At 23.9% G+C, this 21,995-nt stretch overlaps 4 protein-coding genes across 6 annotated transcripts; 2 read left to right on the top strand and 2 right to left on the bottom strand.

Moving 5' to 3' along the window:
• Nucleotides 1-3,026: 3,026 nt before the first annotated feature.
• Nucleotides 3,027-11,686, top strand: LOC112591946 (protein transport protein Sec31A). Its single transcript, XM_025335913.1, has 19 exons — nucleotides 3,027-3,271; nucleotides 3,342-3,534; nucleotides 4,099-4,234; nucleotides 4,499-4,596; nucleotides 4,662-4,804; nucleotides 4,899-5,001; nucleotides 5,201-5,353; nucleotides 5,516-5,620; nucleotides 5,685-5,945; nucleotides 6,016-6,118; nucleotides 7,091-7,245; nucleotides 7,305-7,757; nucleotides 7,820-7,903; nucleotides 7,967-8,318; nucleotides 8,778-9,362; nucleotides 9,422-9,507; nucleotides 10,572-10,817; nucleotides 10,951-11,022; nucleotides 11,412-11,686. The coding sequence occupies exons 1-19, from the start codon at nucleotides 3,081-3,083 to the stop codon at nucleotides 11,604-11,606; spliced, it is 3,714 nt and encodes a 1,237-aa protein (XP_025191698.1). The 5' UTR covers nucleotides 3,027-3,080; the 3' UTR covers nucleotides 11,607-11,686.
• Nucleotides 11,687-11,763: 77 nt separating this feature from the next.
• LOC112594265 (DNA polymerase delta subunit 3-like) lies at nucleotides 11,764-15,497 on the bottom strand. Its single transcript, XM_025338964.1, has 7 exons — nucleotides 15,335-15,497; nucleotides 13,620-13,675; nucleotides 13,135-13,555; nucleotides 12,993-13,076; nucleotides 12,631-12,925; nucleotides 12,128-12,274; nucleotides 11,764-12,045 (listed from the first exon to the last, which is right to left on the bottom strand). Exons 1-7 carry the CDS (start codon nucleotides 15,383-15,385, stop codon nucleotides 11,810-11,812), a joined length of 1,290 nt encoding a protein of 429 aa, XP_025194749.1. The 5' UTR covers nucleotides 15,386-15,497; the 3' UTR covers nucleotides 11,764-11,809.
• Nucleotides 15,498-15,684: 187 nt separating this feature from the next.
• Nucleotides 15,685-18,868, top strand: LOC112593856 (N-alpha-acetyltransferase 40). 3 transcript variants are annotated; one of them, XM_025338451.1, is made up of 5 exons: nucleotides 15,685-15,855; nucleotides 16,572-16,627; nucleotides 17,050-17,300; nucleotides 18,017-18,350; nucleotides 18,444-18,868. In XM_025338451.1, exons 4-5 carry the CDS (start codon nucleotides 18,079-18,081, stop codon nucleotides 18,781-18,783), a joined length of 612 nt encoding a protein of 203 aa, XP_025194236.1. In that variant the 5' UTR covers nucleotides 15,685-15,855; nucleotides 16,572-16,627; nucleotides 17,050-17,300; nucleotides 18,017-18,078; the 3' UTR covers nucleotides 18,784-18,868. The 3 variants fall into 3 exon arrangements, with proteins under 3 accessions (XP_025194236.1, XP_025194222.1, XP_025194229.1); XM_025338437.1 differs by lacking the exon at nucleotides 16,572-16,627; XM_025338444.1 differs by lacking the exons at nucleotides 16,572-16,627; nucleotides 17,050-17,300.
• Nucleotides 18,869-19,635: 767 nt separating this feature from the next.
• Nucleotides 19,636-21,645, bottom strand: LOC112595607. Its single transcript, XM_025340878.1, has 5 exons — nucleotides 21,405-21,645; nucleotides 21,115-21,342; nucleotides 20,919-21,050; nucleotides 20,206-20,312; nucleotides 19,636-19,918 (listed from the first exon to the last, which is right to left on the bottom strand). Exons 1-5 carry the CDS (start codon nucleotides 21,445-21,447, stop codon nucleotides 19,808-19,810), a joined length of 621 nt encoding a protein of 206 aa, XP_025196663.1. The 5' UTR covers nucleotides 21,448-21,645; the 3' UTR covers nucleotides 19,636-19,807.
• Between the last annotated feature and the right edge of the window lie 350 nt (nucleotides 21,646-21,995).

Here is a 21,995-nt window from a genome sequence, read left to right as displayed (position 1 = left end):
ACCCATAAAAAAAAATCTTAGAAAATAATATTTTTGAGTGTATGACAAGCGATTTGTCAAAATATTGTCTCAAAACCACTTTAAATATCATTTACATTTATAATTTTTTTTTTTTTTTTTTTTAATTGAATACTAAGTCGAATAATAATAAATATAAAACCAATATATTAAACCCTCAAAAGTATTATTCTTTATAATTTTTTTAATTTGTTTTTTTACTCTATAATTACTTAAAAACAAAAAAAAATGATTTTGCGTAAATTCGTTTTGTCCGTGTTATGCGTGGGCCAGACTCAGCTAGAGAGAGAAAACAAACAGTGCGCTGACATTGAATTTAATTGACTTATTGTCAATATTTAAGTTAAGTACATTATCTATGATTTTACATTAAGCTTTATTTTACGCGTGGGCCAGAAAGAGAAAACAAACCGTTCGCTGACATTATCTCATTATACTTAGAAATATATAATACAATATACAGTTAACATTAAAATAATATTTAAAATTCAACTTAAATGGCCTGGATTATAATAGTGCAGGTTCATATAGTGGCGGATATAAGGGAAGGTGCAAGAGAACCTACTCCCCCTTTGATAGTTGAATTATATTTGTAGTTGTAACATCTTCTATGAGTTAATAATTACTCAATTTATTGTTTCAAATTGTTTATATAAATTATATTTTTTCATTTTTCATGTTAAAAAAAATGCATTTATACTTTATTTCAAGGCCTAACATCAAGTCCTATCCTAAATATTGCAATTACAAAATTAATATGAAAAATGTTGGGCTCTCACCCCAAAAAAAAAAAAATTTTATAGTTCCGCTTCTGGATACATGTTAAAACTATGCTTCGTACCACTGTTGTCTATGGCATAGGAATGTCTTGGCAATTTGATGTTTCCATTTATTGAAATATAAGTACCTACTATAGCAAAAAATATCGACATCGATAAAGTAATCAAAAGTAGTAATTTAGTTTTATAAATATTCCCTTGATTTATTTAATTTTAAAATAGGTACTTTTCTGTTATCCTTACTACCGTGACTCTCAATTCTGTTATCTCGACTACTATAGTAGTTACTCTTCAGATATTCCGTATTTTAATACATAATAGGTACACGTCATAAATTGCCATTTATATTTTAATGTATATTAGTATAGGTACATTTATTATGAGTAATCACATAAATTATCACAGTAGTGGTGAGTTATAGTATAAAACATAAAATCATCAAAATTATCACAAAACGTCAAATTACGATATTAAATAAATATAAATAAATTATCATAGTTACAGTTGCAAAATTCTAAAAGTCATTATAATATAAAACAAAGTCATCAAAATTATTGGTAAATTCTACAGATTCGTAATTATTTTAAAATTAATAAATACAACGACGGATTATTTTAAAATAATACAACTGTCGGCAACAGGTAATCGAGCGAACTATAGTCCGGTAGTCGCGGCATCGGCGAGGTAGTAGGGATAACAGAAAAGTACCTACAAATGTATTGATTATATCATTTTAAAAAGTATACTGTATACTAAGTATTTTGTTGTTAAAAAAATGTTGTTAGCTTAAAATAAAAATTATATCAAGAATTTTTCCCCCCCCCCCCCTTTTAGTTATAAGTATGTGTATTATTTGATTTTATACAGCCTATTAAACAAATAAAAATAATGAAAAATATTTTTATTTTAAGAATTATATATTTTTAAGTTTACAAGATATTATTTTGGAAAAAACAAAAAATTTAAGTATATTATTCATTCTACCACATTAAGTAGATTGGTAGAAACAAGAATTAAATCTTTTTTTAAAATTGGCTCAAACAGTAATTCAACTTTCGGCGAGAACTGTACATGCTCGCCAATTGCCCAATCAGAAAGAAAATAAAATACAACCAGCTGAAATTTTCTGGATAACTTGACATAGGTAGTAGTATTATTTTCATTCGTTGTATCTTCCACAGTGGTTATTGATTATTTTCTTTTTGATTAAAGTTAACACTATATTTTAATTATTGTTTGTTGGTTTATGCCTTATAAGCTTATGGGTTGACAATTTGCTCTTGAAATAATCCTGAGAATAGCCAATAGGTAGACACATCAAAATAATAACTATGCACCTATCAACAAAATGCGGTGCAAACAAATTTATTTATGCCGTGAAGTGAGGTCATTCTAGTTTTGCTCACCACGAATCTATTTGGCACAAATACGTGGCCAATGGCAAATAATATAAATATTGAATACATATAAATATAATAAAACATGAAAAACATAAAAAAAAGACTTATCACCACAGATATATTATATTATGTATGCGCTTATCAGACATAATTATTATTACGCTTATCACTTTTCGGCAGATTTGGTACTATCTTCAACCTTACGGAAAAATGAAAATTAAAACGATAAAAAATATTCTTCACAGAATTATATATATGTATCTGTGATATTCGTACATTTTATATAAAATATTCAATAATGATATTGTAGCTAGATGATAATTATAACCAATAAAGTTTTTTAAAGTTTAATACTTAAACAAGAAACATTTTTCGTAACTTTATGTGGTTTTACTACTTTAATTTATACATACGTAATAAGTTAATAAATAATAATACCAATGTCAGTCAAATCTAACTACAAGATAAGAACCACTGGTTCATGGGCCACGTTGGAGTATTCTAATTCGTTTAGAACTTCATATATATCCTCTTTTTTAAATTAAAGATAATATTTTTGTAAAACTTACCTATAGTCAATAGTCGTATTCATAATATTCATATACGTGTTTCCTTTAAAAAGTTGAAAAAAGTTTATACTCGTTCTATCTTTGTTTTTATGGTGTTTTCGATCACTAATTTTATACATTTTTCTATATAAGTAACTCGTAAGTTAAAAACAGTAATATTATAAGATAGACAACAAATTATGTTATAATTTTTATTTAAATATTATTATTTATTATTGCTTGTGATTAATTTAAATACCTGTTATATTTACTAACATAGTGAAAAAATTTAAAGTTTTTATTGTTTATCTAATATTATTTCTTAAAAAGTCAAAATGAAAATTAAACAGTTTCAAAAAACTGTTGTATCAACATGGTCACCAAAATCAAATTATCCAATCAATATAGCAATGGGTACTGCTGCCCAACAATTAGATGCTTCATTTAACACATCATCAACATTAGAACTGTATACTGTACAATCTAATGATATTATACTTAATGCATCAATTTCCACTGATTGTCGGTGAGTCTATAAATTAAAACTAAACAAACTATTACAATATTTATAAGCATTTTTGTATTTTATATTTTAGGTTTCATAAATTAGTATGGGGTGGTGCTAATAATAATGAAGAATGGGATTCTGGCATAATTGCTGCTGGCTGTGATAATGGTGTTATTTGTCTATATAATGCTTCAAAATTAGCAAGAAATGTTGATAGTATTTTTACTAAAAGTGATCGTCATGTTGGATCAGTTAAAGCTCTCAATTTTAATTTATTTCAAGTGTGTATTAAATCATTTTATTATTTATTAATCATGTGTACTTAAAATAATTAATTGTTTTTTACATAAATAATAATTTGGTATTATAACTTAATTTGTTTTTTTCTAATATTTAATTATTAAATCTATGAATTTCTACCTATATTTTCTATACCTTCAACTATTCATTTTGTCAAAAACAAATTGTTTTAAAAAATAATACCAAATGAGCTAGCTCATAGAGGCCCATAATACATTATATATTCTATTATATTTGTAAATAAATAAATAATAAAATTTACACCTAGTGTATATATATTATATACAGTTAAATCTGGTTATTACATATTTAAAGGAACTAAAATATAAAAGCATATTATTAAATATTTATTAATATCAATAATAGTTATAATTTTATAAAATATAATAATACTTGTGATTTATAAGAAATCTTATATTTACTGAATTGTATAAAAAATAAGATTATGTAAAATGGGTTTTGTTGTGTAATTGTTTTTCCTTTTTAAAAAAAATTTTATTTGGATTTCCTCTTCTGTTTATAACATAAATAACTCAATTTTTTAGACAAATTTATTTGCATCTGGTGCGTCAGAATCAGAAATATTCATTTGGGATTTGAACAGTATGAGTACTCCAATGACTCCAGGATCTAAATCAGAAACTTTAGAAGATGTAGTTGACTTAGCATGGAATAATGAAGGTATACAATTATTAGTTTTGTATTCATCATTATAATAATATAGTTATTTCATTTTTTATTTATTAAAGAGTGAGTATTGAGTATTATAAATGGAATTTAATTTTTTATTTTACATTTATATGTATTGAACAATACAAAAATATTTCATAAATAAGTATTATTATTTATTTTAAATAATTAAAATATAGGTACTTTTATAGTAATTAAAAATCTATGTTGTATACTGAATATTAATTAATGTTTTTCTTAAAAATTTTATTTCAGTTCAACACATTCTTGGTTCATTGTTTCATAAGTATACTGTTGTATGGGATTTACGTAAAAATGAACCAATCATTAAATTGTCAGACAGCAATTCTAAAGTAAATAAACCAAATATATATTTTTCATCTCTTTAAATATGTATAAAAAAACATGATTCATATAGGTTAAATGGAAAGCAATGTCTTGGAACCCTAAAGTGGCAACACAAGTATGCATCGCATCAGAAGATGACCAAAATCCAGTTATTCAACTATGGGATTTAAGATACGCATCATCGCCTGTTAAAAATTTAATGGGACATCAAAAGTAATTATTCATTTTTTTTTAACTATTTTTACTTTAAATAATATGTTATAATTAAATTTACTAATTTTAATTCATATGCTAATCATATTTTTAGGGGTATATTATCTATGTCATGGTGTTCTGAAGATCCAGATTTATTAATAAGTTGTGGAAAAGATAATCAATTACTCATATGGAATCCAAGTAGTGAAAATGATGTAATTTTAAATTTATTTATATTATTAAATAGAAATATAGTTATCTTCTTATTTTTGTTATTGGTAACTTAAATTAATTTGTTGAAGCTCTGCAACTTCCTATTTTAACTTAATCTTTTAGACTAAGTTAGGGTGACCATAATTATAAAAATAATACTGTCAACATTTCATATTATAAAATATATAATATTTTTTTTAGGAAAATTTACTAGTTTGTGATTTAGAACATAATAACCAATGGAACTTTGAGGTAAATTGGTGTCCAAAAGATCCATTATTGATAGCTACATCTAGTTTTGATGGGCTCACAACTGTATATTCAATCAATGATTTACAGCATTTTGATGATCGGGTAATATAATAATTATACTTGTATATTATAATTTATAGTTAATAATATTGAAAATACTAATTTCCAATAAAAATGACCACAAAAGCAGAGTGTTTTATTTGAGTGGTGTCAGGTACTTTATTTGTAAATATCATAAATCATTTGATTAATATTTTGTTTTAGAAAATAAAAGGTGGAAATGAAAATGTCAATTCTCAATGGTCAACTGCTTCTGATTTAAAAAATGCTCCCAAGTGGCTTCAAAGAAGTTGTGGCGCATCATTTGCAGTAAGAAAAAAAATTGTATGAAAACAATTAAAACCAGCTTTGTTATTTAAGTATCTTTATATAGTTTGGTGGTTATTTGGTGTCATTTGATGGTTCACTTAAAGCTATTCAATTAAATAAGACTGTGATTGAATCTGATTTATTGGTGTGGTCTGATCATCTAAGTAAAATCTTAAATAGTGGAAATTATGAAGGATTTTGTCACAATAAAAGTGAAATGACTTCTGATGATAATCTTCAATTAGTGTGGAAATTCTTAAAAACTATGTTTCAAAATAATCCCAAGAAAGCACAGTTGGAGATACTTGGATATTCAACTAAAAAAGTTGGTAGTATAGTTTCTAATTATTATTTTATTTATCAAATCTTAAGAAGAGTTTAATTTATATGTTTAGGAAGAAAATGAAGGATTTAATTCAAATCTTTCAAACATTCAAGAAGAAAACAATATAGTAGCTAAGTTTGATGATTTCAATTTAAAATCATCTAACTCCGATGGTAAAGAAAATTTTTATTCTTAATTTATTAGATTCTGAGTAAAACACACTGAATGTATTAGTTTTCCTAAGATGTGTGTATGAATTTTTTTTATTTTGTATCTACACTTTCTATAGTCGAAAAAAAAAATCTTTGATTTTCAACTTTAAAAATAGTTTCTAATGAAAAATTGGATCTATTTATTATTTAGGTGAATGAACGTAGTTTAAAAAAATGTTTAGATTAAAACCACATTAACTTTTTATGATTAAGTAAAGTTCAAAATTTAATGATATTAAATATTATTCAAACATGTAATAACATTTTTTATTATTCAAGTAATATTAATCTAAGAAACTTAAAATATTATGCCTAAATTATTAGTTGCTTAGAGGAATTTAAATTTTTTGATTTTTTTCTTATGAATATTATTAAAAATGTTATATTCCTTTTAAAAACTTAAAAAAAATTAAATAAGTTAGGAGGTACTTATAGCAATTTGTAAATATCATTAATACACAATCTCTATTTCTAAGCATTTGAAGTTAAAATTCAGACAATATTTGTTGTAATCACTAGGTATATTTTACAAATTATTTTGTGATTAAAAATATATTATTTTTTTAATTCTCCTAAGTTGTTCGTAAAAAAAAAAATTAAACAACAGAAAACATTTTATGTATAAACACTCTTTATGTTTAGATATTTCAAGTAACCTACATAACTATGAACTTATTTATACTGTTCTACAGTATATTGGTATTAAATTGAAAATTAATAACTAATAGCAATATAAATAAATAAAAAATTAAGAAGTCTTTCTATGCTCAGAATCAATTTATATGCAATGATCGACCATTCAATTCAAATTTAACATATTAATTATAGTGATCAATGTATATCTGACACATACTTTATATTACAATAGAACAAATTCCATTTTTAAATATCTTTTTTTTATTTACTAATTAATAATTTATATTAAAAATATAGATTTACAGGACTTATTATATCAATCACTTCTTGTTGGAAATTTGTCAATGGCGGCTGACTTATTCTTAGATAATGGAAAACCAGTTGAAGCTTTATTACTTGGTATAATTGCTGGTCCTAAGACATTGTCTAGAATACAAAATAAGTATCTCAAGGTAAATCAACATTAATATTAATTGAAACCTTGTAATTATGCAATACACACATGTTATAGAATTCAAAAGAACCAACTGCTGCTTTATTACATGCGATTGTTACTAATGATTGGAATAATCTGATTGAAAATTGCAATTTAAACTGTTGGAAAGAAATAATGACAGCCATTCTAACTCATACAAATGGATCAAATTTTGTTTCTTCTTTTGAAAAACTCGGCAATCGTCTTGCAGCTAGTGATGATCTAAGCTTGTCAAAATATGCACAGCTTTGTTATATCTGTTCTGGAAATGTTGAAGCTCTTATAAATAATAAAAAAGATATTAAAACAGTTGAAAAGCTACAAGAATGTGTAGAAATGGCAATGATGTTGCATCAATCACAATTGTCTGGTAAATCTCATTTGGAAGTTGGGCAAAAGTTGTCAGAACTTTTAGTGATGTATAGTGAAACATTGATTTCTCAAGGTGACCTAGAAGGAGCACTAAGATATTTAGAATTTACAAACAAGGTAAGTAATATTTGTATTTAATGTAATATATTTATTTAAATACTTAAATATTATTTCTTTAGGATTATAGCATTGAATTAAAAAATCAATTAAATAAAGCACTTGGTAAAAATCAAACAGCTGAATATCCAAATAATGTTTTACAGGTAATCATATATTATCTATTATTTTAATTAAAAACATAATTCATTACTATAAACTTTTTACAGAAAACATTTAATATTGGTACTCAAGATTTACGAAAATACTCAACATCAAGTGCTACAGGAACCATAACGCCAGAACCACCTTTTCCGTCTTATCCAAATAAATTTATCCAAGATAACGATACACATCAAAGTCATAGACAACTTCCTTCAAATTATCCACCTAATATTCATTCTCAGCCAACATACAACTCTCAAAATCAACCAACATCTATTTATAACAATCACCTTAATGGTATACCACCAGAATACGGAAATAGTTATATTAATCAAACAAATATGCAAAAAACAGTCCCTCCAACACCGCCACCGGATTCTAGCAGTAGATGTATGACTCCAAGCAGTATTAAGCCAGGTATATAAAATAATAACAATACTTTATTATATAAATATGAATTAATATAAAAAAAATTTAAAAATAAATAACTAATAAAAAATATTATTTTTAATTCTACAAAAAAAAAAAAAAATACATTTTCTTATTTTATTAAACTTTTTTTTTATTTAAATAGTTTGATATACGTATATAATCTTATAGTATCTTATTGTTTTAAAATTTTAAAAAATCCATATAGCTTTCATAATTATTTTTTTTAATTTTCTTGTTTCTTGTGTTTCTTGAATTTAATTTTGATATATTTTTTTTTTTTTTGCATCTTTTATTAGCTACTATTTCTTTATTCATTCTTCTATTATCTCTTTATCCACTTTCTTTCTTCACACTATGTTAGATATTAAAAGCTAATGTATTTATTTATTTATATATTGTTATGATCTGCAGAGTAATTTTTTTTTTTTTTTTGTCTTGTTATAGGAAAGCCTAAGTATGTTGTTGATCCTTCTGTTAAAGGAAATAACATTTATGGCAATTATAATAATGGATTAGGAATTTCATCTATGGCAAATCCATTGGGACAACAAAGTGGTTTTAATACACAAATGGGACAACCACATACTTTAAACCAACCATTGGGACAACAAAGTGGTTTTAATTCACCAATGGGACAGCCACTACCTCATTCATTAAATCAACCATTTGGACAACAAAATAATTTTAATCAACCTGTGGGCCAATCAAATACTTTAAACCAACCATTAGGACATCAAAGTGGTTTTAATCCACCAATGGGTCAGTCAAATTTTATAAATCAACCACTGGGAAACACAAGTAACTTCAATGAACAATTTAACCAGCCAATGCAACCAAATATTTATAATCCAGCTTCAGCTCAAATAAGTAATTTTAATCAGCCTAAAAGTTTTGGTCAATTACCTAATATGAATCAACAACCAACATTTCAACCTATTCAAAGTCATTTAAATAATTTTTCTCAACCAATTTCTCCATCGCCCAATTTTAATCAATCATCTTCAACTTACAATCAGAGAACTCCATCAGGTAAATATATATTTAGTTATACAACATAAACATTTTAATTTAATTTCTTATTTTCTTAGTTGAACCTCTACCAATGAATTACATTAAAAAATCAACTCCTGGTTGGAATGATCCTCCAATGTTATCAACTTCTGCTCCAATTCAAGTAATAATCATTTATTTAAAACATTGACTGTATATTAATATATAATAGTTAATTAGACAATTTTTCCTTGGATATCAGTGCTAGGTTAGTTACTAATTTATTAAGCAAAACTCAGCGGATTGTGCTAAATATTATGCTGTGGGGATAAACATAATTAAATACCAAAAATTTATTTACTTTGATTAATGATTTTTCATTAAACAGTAACCCTGATAGATAAGTTAAAGATATAAAAAATCTTTTAATAATTATTGATTAACGGGTGCCCAACTAAAAATTCTGCCAAACAGGCATCTGAACTAGGCTTTCAGGCCTACTCCCTGATATAAACGCCATACACAAAAAAAAAAAAAATGTTTCCTATATGTATGGACAATTCAATAAATTTAGTGTATAGGTTAAAAAAAAAAACCCAGGACTACTTAAGTTTTAAAATTTAAAAATGTTTAAATTTATTTAGCCTATTAAATTCTTATGTTGTATTTGTTAGAGAATCATATTATTTAAGAATCACTAAATAGAATATAAAGTAGTAGAGTATAAATATATATTCATAAAAAAGTATTAAGATTTTTTGAATAATTTGTTTATTCAAGTGATTTAAATAAAAAAAATACTTAATTGGGCATTAGTACAGTTCTAATTATAACTCAAGCCGTTTTACTTCTCAATCCAGAACTATCAGTTATATTTACCGGAGTTGAACATATACCCCCCAATAATTTATTCATTTATTCAGTTTAATTATCCTACATTTGTTTTAGTGTAAATTGAAGTTGTTATTGTATGAATTTAACATAAGAGTACGAAGTAAAATTAATAAATAAAAATTTTGTTAAATAAATTTCATGTACTTCATTAAAATATTTGTTACTATACATGAAGTACTCGTATACTAGATTTTAAAACAAAAGTAGACGATTCAAATGATGTTTTTGTTAAAATAATAATAATATAATATACTATAAACAGCACCATTTGTTGAGCATGATCATCCCCATTTTAAAATTTAAAAAAATTACTCATTATTTATATATATATATGTAATTTAACCTTTCATTTAGAAACCACCAACACCTGTGTCATCAATTCCTATTACACATCCGTTATATACAAATAATCCACCTCCAATCGAAGAAATTGGAACTTACATTCCACTTCAAAGTTCCAATGAAGAACAATATTTAAACAATAATATAAAACAAGGTGTAGAAGCATTAGAAAAGCAGCCTATTCCACAAGAGCATGTTAAAATTCAAGTAGTATTGGAGGGATTGCAATCAAAATTATTAGAAGCAGCACCCACTGCTGTAAGTATTAAGACATTTTTAACTGATTGTTTCACCTATATTCATATATTGAGTATATTTAAAATTTACTAGTTTAACTCTAATTTTGTAAAGTTTATGTTACAAAAGTTTATATACCTTTTTTTTCTTATAGCAAACCAGAAAAAGAGTTTCAGATATTGCAAAAAAATTAGAGTTGTTGTATGATTCTTTACGAGAAAATTCTGTAAGTATTAATATCAATATAAAATTATCTTGGAATAATTTAAGTTTTACAGTAATAATTTCTAAAATATGATACTGATAATTTTGACAAACACAAATTTAAGACTATTTATTCTATAAAAGTTATATTGAATAAATAATAATTTAATCCTTACCAAACTAATTTAAAACTAACTCAATTGTCATTTATACTTTATTTGATTATAAATTTCAGGTCATATAATCATATCTTAATATTGAAAAAAAATTATAAAATTATTATAGTTATTATTTTTTATTAATATATGAAGATTTATGTTTGAATTATCATTTTACATATAATGAAATACATTATTAAATTATTATTATTATTATTATTATCTATTAAATCAATGTCATCATGAATTACAGTTGTCAGCTTATTTGATTCAATGTCTCCACACGATGATCGATCTTATATTGAAGCGAGATTTCAATGGTGCATTTAATATACACACTCAACTAGTTTCGGGCCCAGAATTTTCAAAAATATCAACTTTTATGCCTTCGTTGAAAGCACTGTTTCAAATGACTTACCAATATAATGTCAACCTTGAAGGATTGTGATTGAACTTGTATTTTTAAAAATAATGTACTTTAGATGATTAAAAAAGAAATATTATATGTTTATAACTTTAATAACACTGTAGCAGTTTAATATTTCTTTATATTTATATATTATTACTTATTATACTGGTGGTACATAAAAATTATTAAATTTTTTATGTTAATATTTGTGTATTTATTAAAAAAATATAGTAATACATTATTTATTTTGTTTTAAAAAAACTAGTTAATGATGATTGTTTCATTCCTTGGCTAGAGCTACTTTTAGATTTTTTATTTTTGTTCTTATTTTTATCTGCAGAATCTGATTCACTAACTTTCATTTTTTTGACAACTGGTTCAATATTTAATTCTTTAGGTTCAGGAATATTGTCGTTTCCAATGGACTCTGAAAGTGATTCACACTCTGTTTCCACAATTTTAACTTCTTTAGTAGTATCTAAAAAAAAAAATCATATAAATAAGTCAATAAAAACATTAGACTTTTTAGTTATTTTAAAATCATAAAAATATGTTCTCACGGACAAAACCATCATCATCCATGAATGTGGATGTGGTTATTTGTTTCTCTTTTTTTCGATTCTCTCTTGGTGTTGGGCGTGGTGGAGTAGGCTGTACATAATCAACATCATCCCCACCATCCATAACATGTTCAGATCTTTTCATATCTAAAAAATAAATATTGATAATTAAAATATAATATTATAAACTGTCTCATGTAAAAGGAATTCCAAGCGTTGATTGATTTTTGTTTAGTTCATTCAGAACACATCCCTTCAATTAATATGATTTTCATTGAATTTTGTTTTTGATGGTTAGAATGAGGAAAAATGATGCTAACTATGTGTTATTCTTAACAAAATATAAATTAGGCATTTGTTGAAATAATAAATTGACACTCCCAAGAGCTCAGCACACAGAAACTGGGTTTATTTTTATTGCCGTGTGCAGAAAGAAACCCACCTGGAGTTACACTTATATAAGACAAAGTATAAATAAATAAATATTCTACATTATAATATACCTTCCTCTTCACTATCTATTTCTTCATCTGAACTATCGAATGTTTGAATACGTTTTCTTTTAACTTTTTGATTCTTTTTACTTTTATTTTTATTTATATTTTCTTTTTTTTTCTTTTCTTTCTTTACACTGATTGAACTGTCTTGTGAATATTTCGGTGACTCTACATCTATTAATTTAGTATCTGTTTTTGTAATTTTTTCTGATACATCATTGTTTTTAGAATCAGTAGAACCATTTGTTGTGCATGGATTTTTATCAGAACTTTTGAATTTTGTAAAGAAATCTGAATTGGCCTAAAAATTAATTTTTTCATGTTAATTGTATACATATTTTTTAAATTTTGGCTTTATTTTAACTGACCTTGTTTGGAATAACTTTTTTTGCAACTTCTTCCTGTTTTTTGTTATTGGTATTATTATTTTTAAAGAAATCCAATCCATTTTTCTGTAAAAAATATCTTAACAATTACTAATAAAATGACAAAATGAAATATTAAGATTACCTTTTTCTGTGTTTTATCTAATTTTGTATCCGCAATTGTTTCACTTTCATGGTTTTGAATTTCATTAGGTGACAAGTTTGTCTGTTCAGGCAAAGCTAAATCAATTTCCATTTCAATTGCATCTTTTTGTTCATTTCCTTTTTTTTTTGTTTTAATACTTGAAGGCAAATTTATATAATCATTTAATGAATTGTCCACTAGATATAAAGCGTTATTAATATCATCGAATCTGCTAATAGGTTGAATACTATAAATGTGTTCAAAATCAATTTGCTTAAAACGCCGGCGCATAGTTTCAACATGATCATCATATGCCAATACAATACTAAACTCATCATTTTCCTTAAGTGTTCCCCCCATAATAACTGTGATGGAGTATTTTTGATCATTTGTGAGTTTAGAAACATAATCTTTTAATAATCTAGAAAAAAAAAATCTGAATAAGAATTTAAAAAAAAAAAATTATTTCTAAGCAGTTTACTTACTGTTTTGCTTTATTTGGATGAATGTTTAATTTTTCAGTCAAATATTTATATGTTACCTAAAAGTATAAAATATATAGTATTAACATATAAATACATTCTTCATAAAAATATTACTTATAATATTAAGTTAAACATTTAATATGAGAATAGAAAAATGTATTAAGCTAAATCAAAGCCTGTTAAAAAATCATTAATGAGACATACACAATCGAACAAACAAGATTTATACGAGTAAATAAGTATTGTAATCTATACAGATAACAAATTCAAATACTTTATTAATTAAATAATATTATATCTATATTTATGTTAGATATTTACTAATTTTTTTTTAATTAGAGTAAAATATATATTTAAATTTATAGAGATACTACATGATACTTTTTTCAACTTGTTTGTATAATGTATAAGTTAATGGAAATTCAAAATATTACGAAAATATAGTTATAGTACTTAAATTTTCAACAGCTGAAATATTATAATTTTGCATTAGTAAAATAATTTTACAAAAAGTAAATACACCATTGTCATTATATGTATATTAATAATAACATATAATATAATAGTAACATGAGCTAAGTTAATACATCTTAAGAACTCCGACTAACAATTAATCTATAGCAATATAACAGAACTTTTTAAAAAATGTTAAATTTTTGTAGCTAAATAATCTATAATATAAGAAAAAACATTCTAAATATATGGTAAATTAAAGTTACACTAAGTAATTAGGTAAGTGAATTATGTCTAATTAATTAATTAGATAGATAGGAACATAAACGATACAAATTGTAGGCACTGTAATCAACATCAACACACACACACATATATATACATATATATTATGAACTAATATTAAAGAATTGAAGAATATGTATGTTTGAAAGCGATAAACACAGAAACTACAAAACCAATTTCAATAAAATGTATATAAATATATTTTTGAGATTCAGATAGTGTTTTTAAGTTTATTCCTTCAACACTTATAGATTGGTATAAGATGACTCACACATACAATTTATTTTGGCGTCAAAAATTATATAATTGTTTATACATAGGATTTCTATTAATTATAGAAATAATACATAGGATTTCTATTGATTATAGAAATAAAAAAATTTAAAAAAAAAATTGGTTACCAACTCAGCCATGTATTGCTATGAAATATCATCTAAATAAAATAACATATTTAATTTATTGTTTGTTATTCAAATAAACAACAAAATGCAATGACCTTATAATAGCTTATAACTTTGAAAAATTATTTTGCTGATTTTGACAAAAATGTTAGGTATTGTTTTTAGAACCATCAGAAAAAAATAGAGTAATTTGAACCATGTCCAAAAATGTACCGAGTGCCCATCTCAATAGAATTTATAGCAAAGTACGCCAATATCAATTTGCCAGTAAACTGAGGTTTACTAAAACTTGATATATACCATTATAGCACAATATTTTATGGTAGTTCAATTTTTCTAAATTTGAAATACGCAGCAATTAATATATAAACTAAGAAGTCTTGAGAAGTAAATATTATAAATTTAAAATTTTTTTAAAATAATATAATTTTACTATTTAAATAAATTTACTCTCATAGGTACCGTAATTATTACCTACACATTGCTTAAATATTGCAATGAATGAAGCACTGATATGAAATTTGTTATTTATTAGGATTAAGCAAAAAATGTTTGAATTAAATATAAAAACCTTACTATTTGTTGTTTATCTTCAAGTTGTTCAACAATAACTTTTGTTTCCATCATAGTTTTAAAAAAAAAATTCAATACAAATACCTACAGTTAATGTAACTTAAATAAGCTTTATATAAGTATAACTTAATTTAAAAAAAACTCCAATATCAGTATAAATAAAAGTGGTTTGAATAATAAATTTACGACGAAAATACCAAAATACCAATGAAATAAATACTTAGATCATAAAAATAAAAATCCAAAATTTTAGTTAACGTAAAATACAATAATTGATATCATTTCATTATCTACTATAAATTATAATCAAAAAAAGAACAACATATTTTACCGCCAAAAATAAACAAAGAATTTAACTAAAGAATTTTGATGCTGATACATTTAAGATTACCTTAGGACATTATTCTAGATTTTATCTATATCGTGACGTCGTGCTCACGTATAGATCAATACTGAAGACTGTAAGTCTATTACCTTTACCGGCTTTACCATAGGGCACAGACAGACATAAATATTAAAAACGGGTAAATATTTCACAAGTTTTTAATGATTATGATATACTGGTTACTGGAATTCCGATTATCCGAACGTCAATCAACCATCAATCGGACGTTCAATTAACTAGGTGAAAAAAAAAAGATTGGTTTTTTAATAAGTAATTCGTTAATCGTAATCATATTTCGTCGTTCCTCATAATCGTAATTATAGATTAAAAAAAGAATAGGTATTATTCTTAATAGATATAAATGTATTATTCCTAGTTAGTCAATTATTGTCTAATCGTCATACAGTTTAGCTTTTTCTAATTATTGTTCAAAATATGATATTGTATTAAATAATATAATAATAAATAAATGTGTTTTAAAGCTTATTCTATTTCAGTTAAATATTATAATAATATTATTTGTTTATTGTTATAAATTTTAAGTTATAACTTACATATAAATAATAAATACATACAATTTAGGTATTCATATAATTATATAACTTTTGATATGGTACATGTCAATCATCTGGATATTTGCATATCTGGACCACCCTTGACATTAATTAATCTGGATAATCGGAGTTCCACTGTATTAGAATCCATTTGTATTTTTAATCAAAGTATTCTTCCAAATCTATTATTCAAATGTTGGATAATAATATGTTAAAACAATAATAATAACAAGTATTTACTGAATATAATGTTTATTTTTACATTTTAATTTAATTTTGACAATTTAACAATTTATAATAGATTCAAAATTGAAGCTTACGAAGAAACTAATAAGAAAATAACACATAAATATATAGGTAAAGAACTAGAAGTTTACAAATAAATTAAATAAATGTTATAAAAAGTTAATTACATTATGTATAACTGTTATTACTAAATTAAAGTATTAATAAATATAGCTTTATTAAATCATTTATTACTTAATTAGTATATATATGTGTTACATTTCAAATTACATTGAGAAAATGCATATAATTAATTTAATGTTTAGGTCCATACTACAATAAACCATTAAGTAATTTCCATTTAATTTAAAAGCATAAAATTAGCTTTATGTGATCAAATGTTTGTAGATAGGTTAAATGATTAAATGTTTTAATTTTTTCTTGTCCTAAGTTCATAACAATTTTAAAAATATATGATAAATTATAACGAATGTCATTAAAATATATGATATTTTTAAATAAATACGTAAATATATATATGTCTTCATGTGCAGATTCAATTAATGATGCATATTGCCTATCACAAGTAATAAGACATCACAAAATACTGTTCAAATGTTGAATATTTGATTGACACCCTCACAAATAGAGTAGTGTGTGCAACTGGTTGCTATCTATAAAATGATTCTGGTTACTATATTTTTGAAAGTTTTACAAAGGAAATGTATAATATTTTATACAGTAGTGTGATTAACAGAAATCATAAGGTGCAGTAGCATATAGGCCTAGATGTTTGGTGCTCAAGGTACGTTTTTCTGTTAATAATATACTATTTTAAATTTATGCTGATGATTCTGACCACAGATAAATTTAATTTTATAAACTTGTAACAATGAATGTGAATATTATGTTACCAATTGAATTTTCACGCGTACAGAGTAATTATAATTACATAGTATAAATTCAACATTTTTAATGTTTACAATAGGTATTTAAATATTTTCAGCAAATAAGTAAACACTTTTAAAATTTCTCAGATATTTGCTTAGATGAGAGGAGACTACAAGTTTGCTTCTGAGCCTAATTTTTGTAGTTATATCACTGATGATTCTATATGATATACTTCGGAGTTTTTTTTTAATGTCCCATTATATTTTTGATAATTAAAAGCAGAATTTTTATTTGATTATTTTTCATAAAATATAAATATTAATTATTAAAAAAAAACGAAAACAAATATTCTCAACGTTTGTGATATATTACCTGCTTGAATAAATTTACATTTTAAAAACAAAAATTTACCAAGATCATGAATAATGAAAATCATTATATATATATATACATATACATATATATAATGAAAATCATTATATATATATATCTAAAACTGCATGAGAAAATGTATTAATATTATTTTTCATACCTTTCATGTATCATATATTCATATGTATAATATTAGATACTAATTAGCAATTATGTTTTACCTGTTGGCATATAATAATTTTTTTTTTTTTTTTATAGGTTTTAATTAATTCATTTTATATTTATTTTTTAAAATTGGAAGTCTAACTGATTCATCTAAGATGAATAGTCCTAAAGTAAATATGAGCATTCAAGCTGCTAAAAAGGTGAATGGTTTAGCAGATCCAACTAAACCATTTTCATCATTTATGAAGTATAATAAAAATGATCTTGAAGTGACATTGCATTTCATAAAAGCACCTGCCATGACTACTTTTCTCAAAGATAAGATATTTTCTATGTTTAAAGAAAATATGATGGAAATATATAAGAAGTGTCCTTGGGGATGGAATGGGAAAAACAAACGTACAGAGTTATTCCACAAAGATGCTAGGTAAATAACAATTTTACTTAAATAAAATTTATCATTATATTAACTTTTGTTTGATATAAATATTTAAATTTAAAAAAAACTAATTTATTGTAGGTACATTTTAGTTCGACATTCAAGAGATAACTCTCTAGCAGCGTTTGTGCATTTTCGATTTGATATTGAAAATTTGATTGAAGTGTTATACCTATATGAAATTCAAATTGAAAAAAATGTGCGTGGTAAAGGTCTTGGAAAATACCTGATGAGCTTCTTGGAAACTATGGCATTTCATTATAAGATGAAACGTATTGTATTAACAGTGCTTAAAAGTGAAGTAGATGTAGTCAAATTTTATTTTTCACTTCAATATGAAATTGAATCATATTCTCCCGAAGACGCATTTTATTATATACTAAGTAAAAAAAAAAAAACTTTAGAACTTACAAAGAATTAAGTTTGCTGTAGGTTGATTCTAAATCTATAATAATAAGTAATTTAAAAAACTTTTGATAAATATATTTTAATTTATATTCAATTGATTTAATACTTTGGGTTACATTATTTGTATTGTTATTGCTACAATTTAAAATTCATAATTTTGCTATGAAATAATATACAATTCAATAAAATTATATTTATAATATATACATATTTTTAATTAGTACAGATTAATTAAGAAATCACAACATTTTAGGAACTTACATCTATTAACAACCTATAACAAATACTGAAGTGTAAAAATGTGACAAACATCTGAAAAATAATACATACATCACTCAGAAGAAAAATAATTCAAACATAAACAATTATTTAATTTTATGTATAAATTATCAATTAAAATTTGAAATAAAAATAAAGATGACATTATTTAAGAAATTTCAAAGTACTAAATTTACCTAAATAGTAAGAAACATACATAATATTAAATGGAAAACAAGAAATGAAACTTGAATACTACACAAAATATTTTTGTTCATTAAAAAAAAAAAAAAACTACAACTAGTTAATGAATGCAATTTAAAATTACTTTGCAATTATGAGTATATATTTCACCTAGCCTTATTAGAAGAATATGATGCATATCAATTTTTATTTTTATCATACTGTATACAGTATAATATAATATTTTAAATGCTTCCATTCTTTAGTAACATCATATTAGGTTCCATAAACAAATAAAATTCTAATAAGAGCCTATTTTTTAGATTTAGTCATAGTAATTTTCATTCTTTTAACAATATACAATAAAACTATAAAAAAATATATATATAATATAATGTTATTAATAAACTTTAAAATAAAATATCAGAAAAAGACTAAATATAAAAAATATTTTCTGTACATTTAAGAATAAACCATAGGCATAACAATGTTAACTTGGATCCAATTTTTTTTATGGTATGTATATGAAGTGTGATAATGTGGCAAACTAATGACTACATGAATTCATTATATAATAAAATAGTTTTCTACTAAATTTATAATTTAGTATGTTTGACATTTTCGGTCCAATAGTTTTGAATTGTCATGGCTTCCAAACTATTTAGAAATGAATCGTTATCCAAACTATACATTTCATCTGAATTTTCCTGTAATATTAACGGTTTTTTGTTAAATAAATTTTTTAATCATTATTATAAAAAAAATACTTTTGCTCATTTCTTCTCAAATAATCTGAACAACGATTAAACTTGTAAAAATTGATCAAATAGTATTATAGAGAAGCATAAACACAAGTACAAATTATTTTTTTTAAATAATTTAAGCTCATCTGTAATAATTAAAATTTTTTTTTAATCTAATTAATTGTATAAATGTTATACATATATTTTTTTTTAATTGTACTAAGGAAAATTAAAATTATGATACAACTTACTTTGAACATGTCATCTAAGTAACCAATAGAGTCTGCATTGCTACAATGATCAAGTGCTTGTGGAGTATTCCATCTACTCTTTTTGTACATTATATATCCTAAAATAACTAAAAAAAAAATTAACACAATTTAATTATATATAGATATTAAATATCTTATATAATATATAAGATATTGTATCTACACTGTTTAAATAAAAAGTAGCAGTAGTCTTGTGTTTAACAAAATATGAACTTATATATAGGATCAAACCCCTTAATGCTTAAGTTGAGGTATTTGAGTAGTATTCTAAATAAATTTTAATAGTATTCTTTATATCACTGGATTTTATATGTTTAACGTCTATGCTTAAACTTAATAGAGATTAGAGTAAAAATAAGTGGTGCTAGGTATTTTTTTTTCTACGGACTCTAGCAGCGTTATTTTAAAACATTCTAGTCAAATTGCACAAAACAATCGTAAATCACTAATCAGTACTGAATTATTTAGCAGGAAAAAAAATGATCATTTTGGTCAAGGTAAAATTTTTTTAAACACTTCGCTTAAATATTACATAAATTAAGAAAAATATGCATAAAATACAACATAAATTATTTTTAATTTAATATTTTAAATATTCTCATGTTTTTACTATGCTCAAGTACTCAACACACCAAATTATACCTAACTAATTTTAAACTTTTAAGTTCTAACTAATTTAAATAATAAAATACCAAATGATAGAAGAATCACACAGCCAGCAAGAGAAGCTCCCGATATCAAAACAAAATGAGAATTCATATAACTTGAAATTTCCGGTAAAGATGTAATATTTGTGTATGTGTCATTTGATCTATCAATTATATCTGTAAATAAATATATCAATTATTTATTTTTTCTGGAGATATTGTAAATTAAATGTATACAAACCTGTTTCATTCTGAAGTTCATATTGTTCTTTTAAAGCAAAATTATCATTGAGTTCTGTAGAATTTTCTGTTAATAAAATAATTTGTGACTTATTGTTTACTTGTACATTATTAACAAGTCCAAAACTAGAAGGGACAGTTTTTAAACTGTGAATCTGTGTACTGCGAGCAAAACGAATTAAACTGTATGGAGTAAATGTATGACTGGATAATACTATTGGTAAAATACCTAAAAAAATAATAATGTATAAATAATTTAAAGAATTAAATATCAATCACTTGAAGATTTACCTTTCAGGTAACTAGCCAAACATATGAAACAAATTAAATACATTATGTTGATGTTAGGTAATAAAACATTTTAAGAAAATTGTTGGGTAATATAATTTAACAATATTTCAATCCAAAAATGCGAAACAAAAGTGTACAATCAACTGTAAAATCATCAATTAATAACTTCTAATAATTATTTATTATTAAAAAATAGTGAAGAGAAATCATTTTATTGCCTATTACTTGCACTTTGGCACTTTGAACTTGAATACTGAATAGAATGAATGGTTGATTATTATTGATTGATAACAAAATTCTTGTTTATACTTTGGTGTAGGTAAAAACAACAGAAAACTATATCAAATATAATCACAATTTTATTAGAATGAAATTATAAGCTACAATATATGTAACCTCTTTGATATTTACTATTTGAATCAAAAAAACTTTAGCTTGTACCGCGATGTTTATATTATCGACATCGTGTTCCACAAGTAGTTTATGGAATATATTGTACATAAATAGATAAAACATTTAAATCTTTCTATAAAAAAAACAATCAAGTTATTGATACGTATATTCATGTCACATACGTACATAGTAGGTACA

This window comes from Melanaphis sacchari, unplaced genomic scaffold (genome assembly GCF_002803265.2).
Source record: "Melanaphis sacchari strain LSU unplaced genomic scaffold, SCAv2.0 Contig0_pilon_pilon, whole genome shotgun sequence".
Lineage (NCBI taxonomy): Eukaryota > Metazoa > Arthropoda > Insecta > Hemiptera > Aphididae > Melanaphis > Melanaphis sacchari.
Note: the sequence above shows the minus strand (reverse complement) of the source record. Positions and strands in the feature narration are given on the sequence as shown.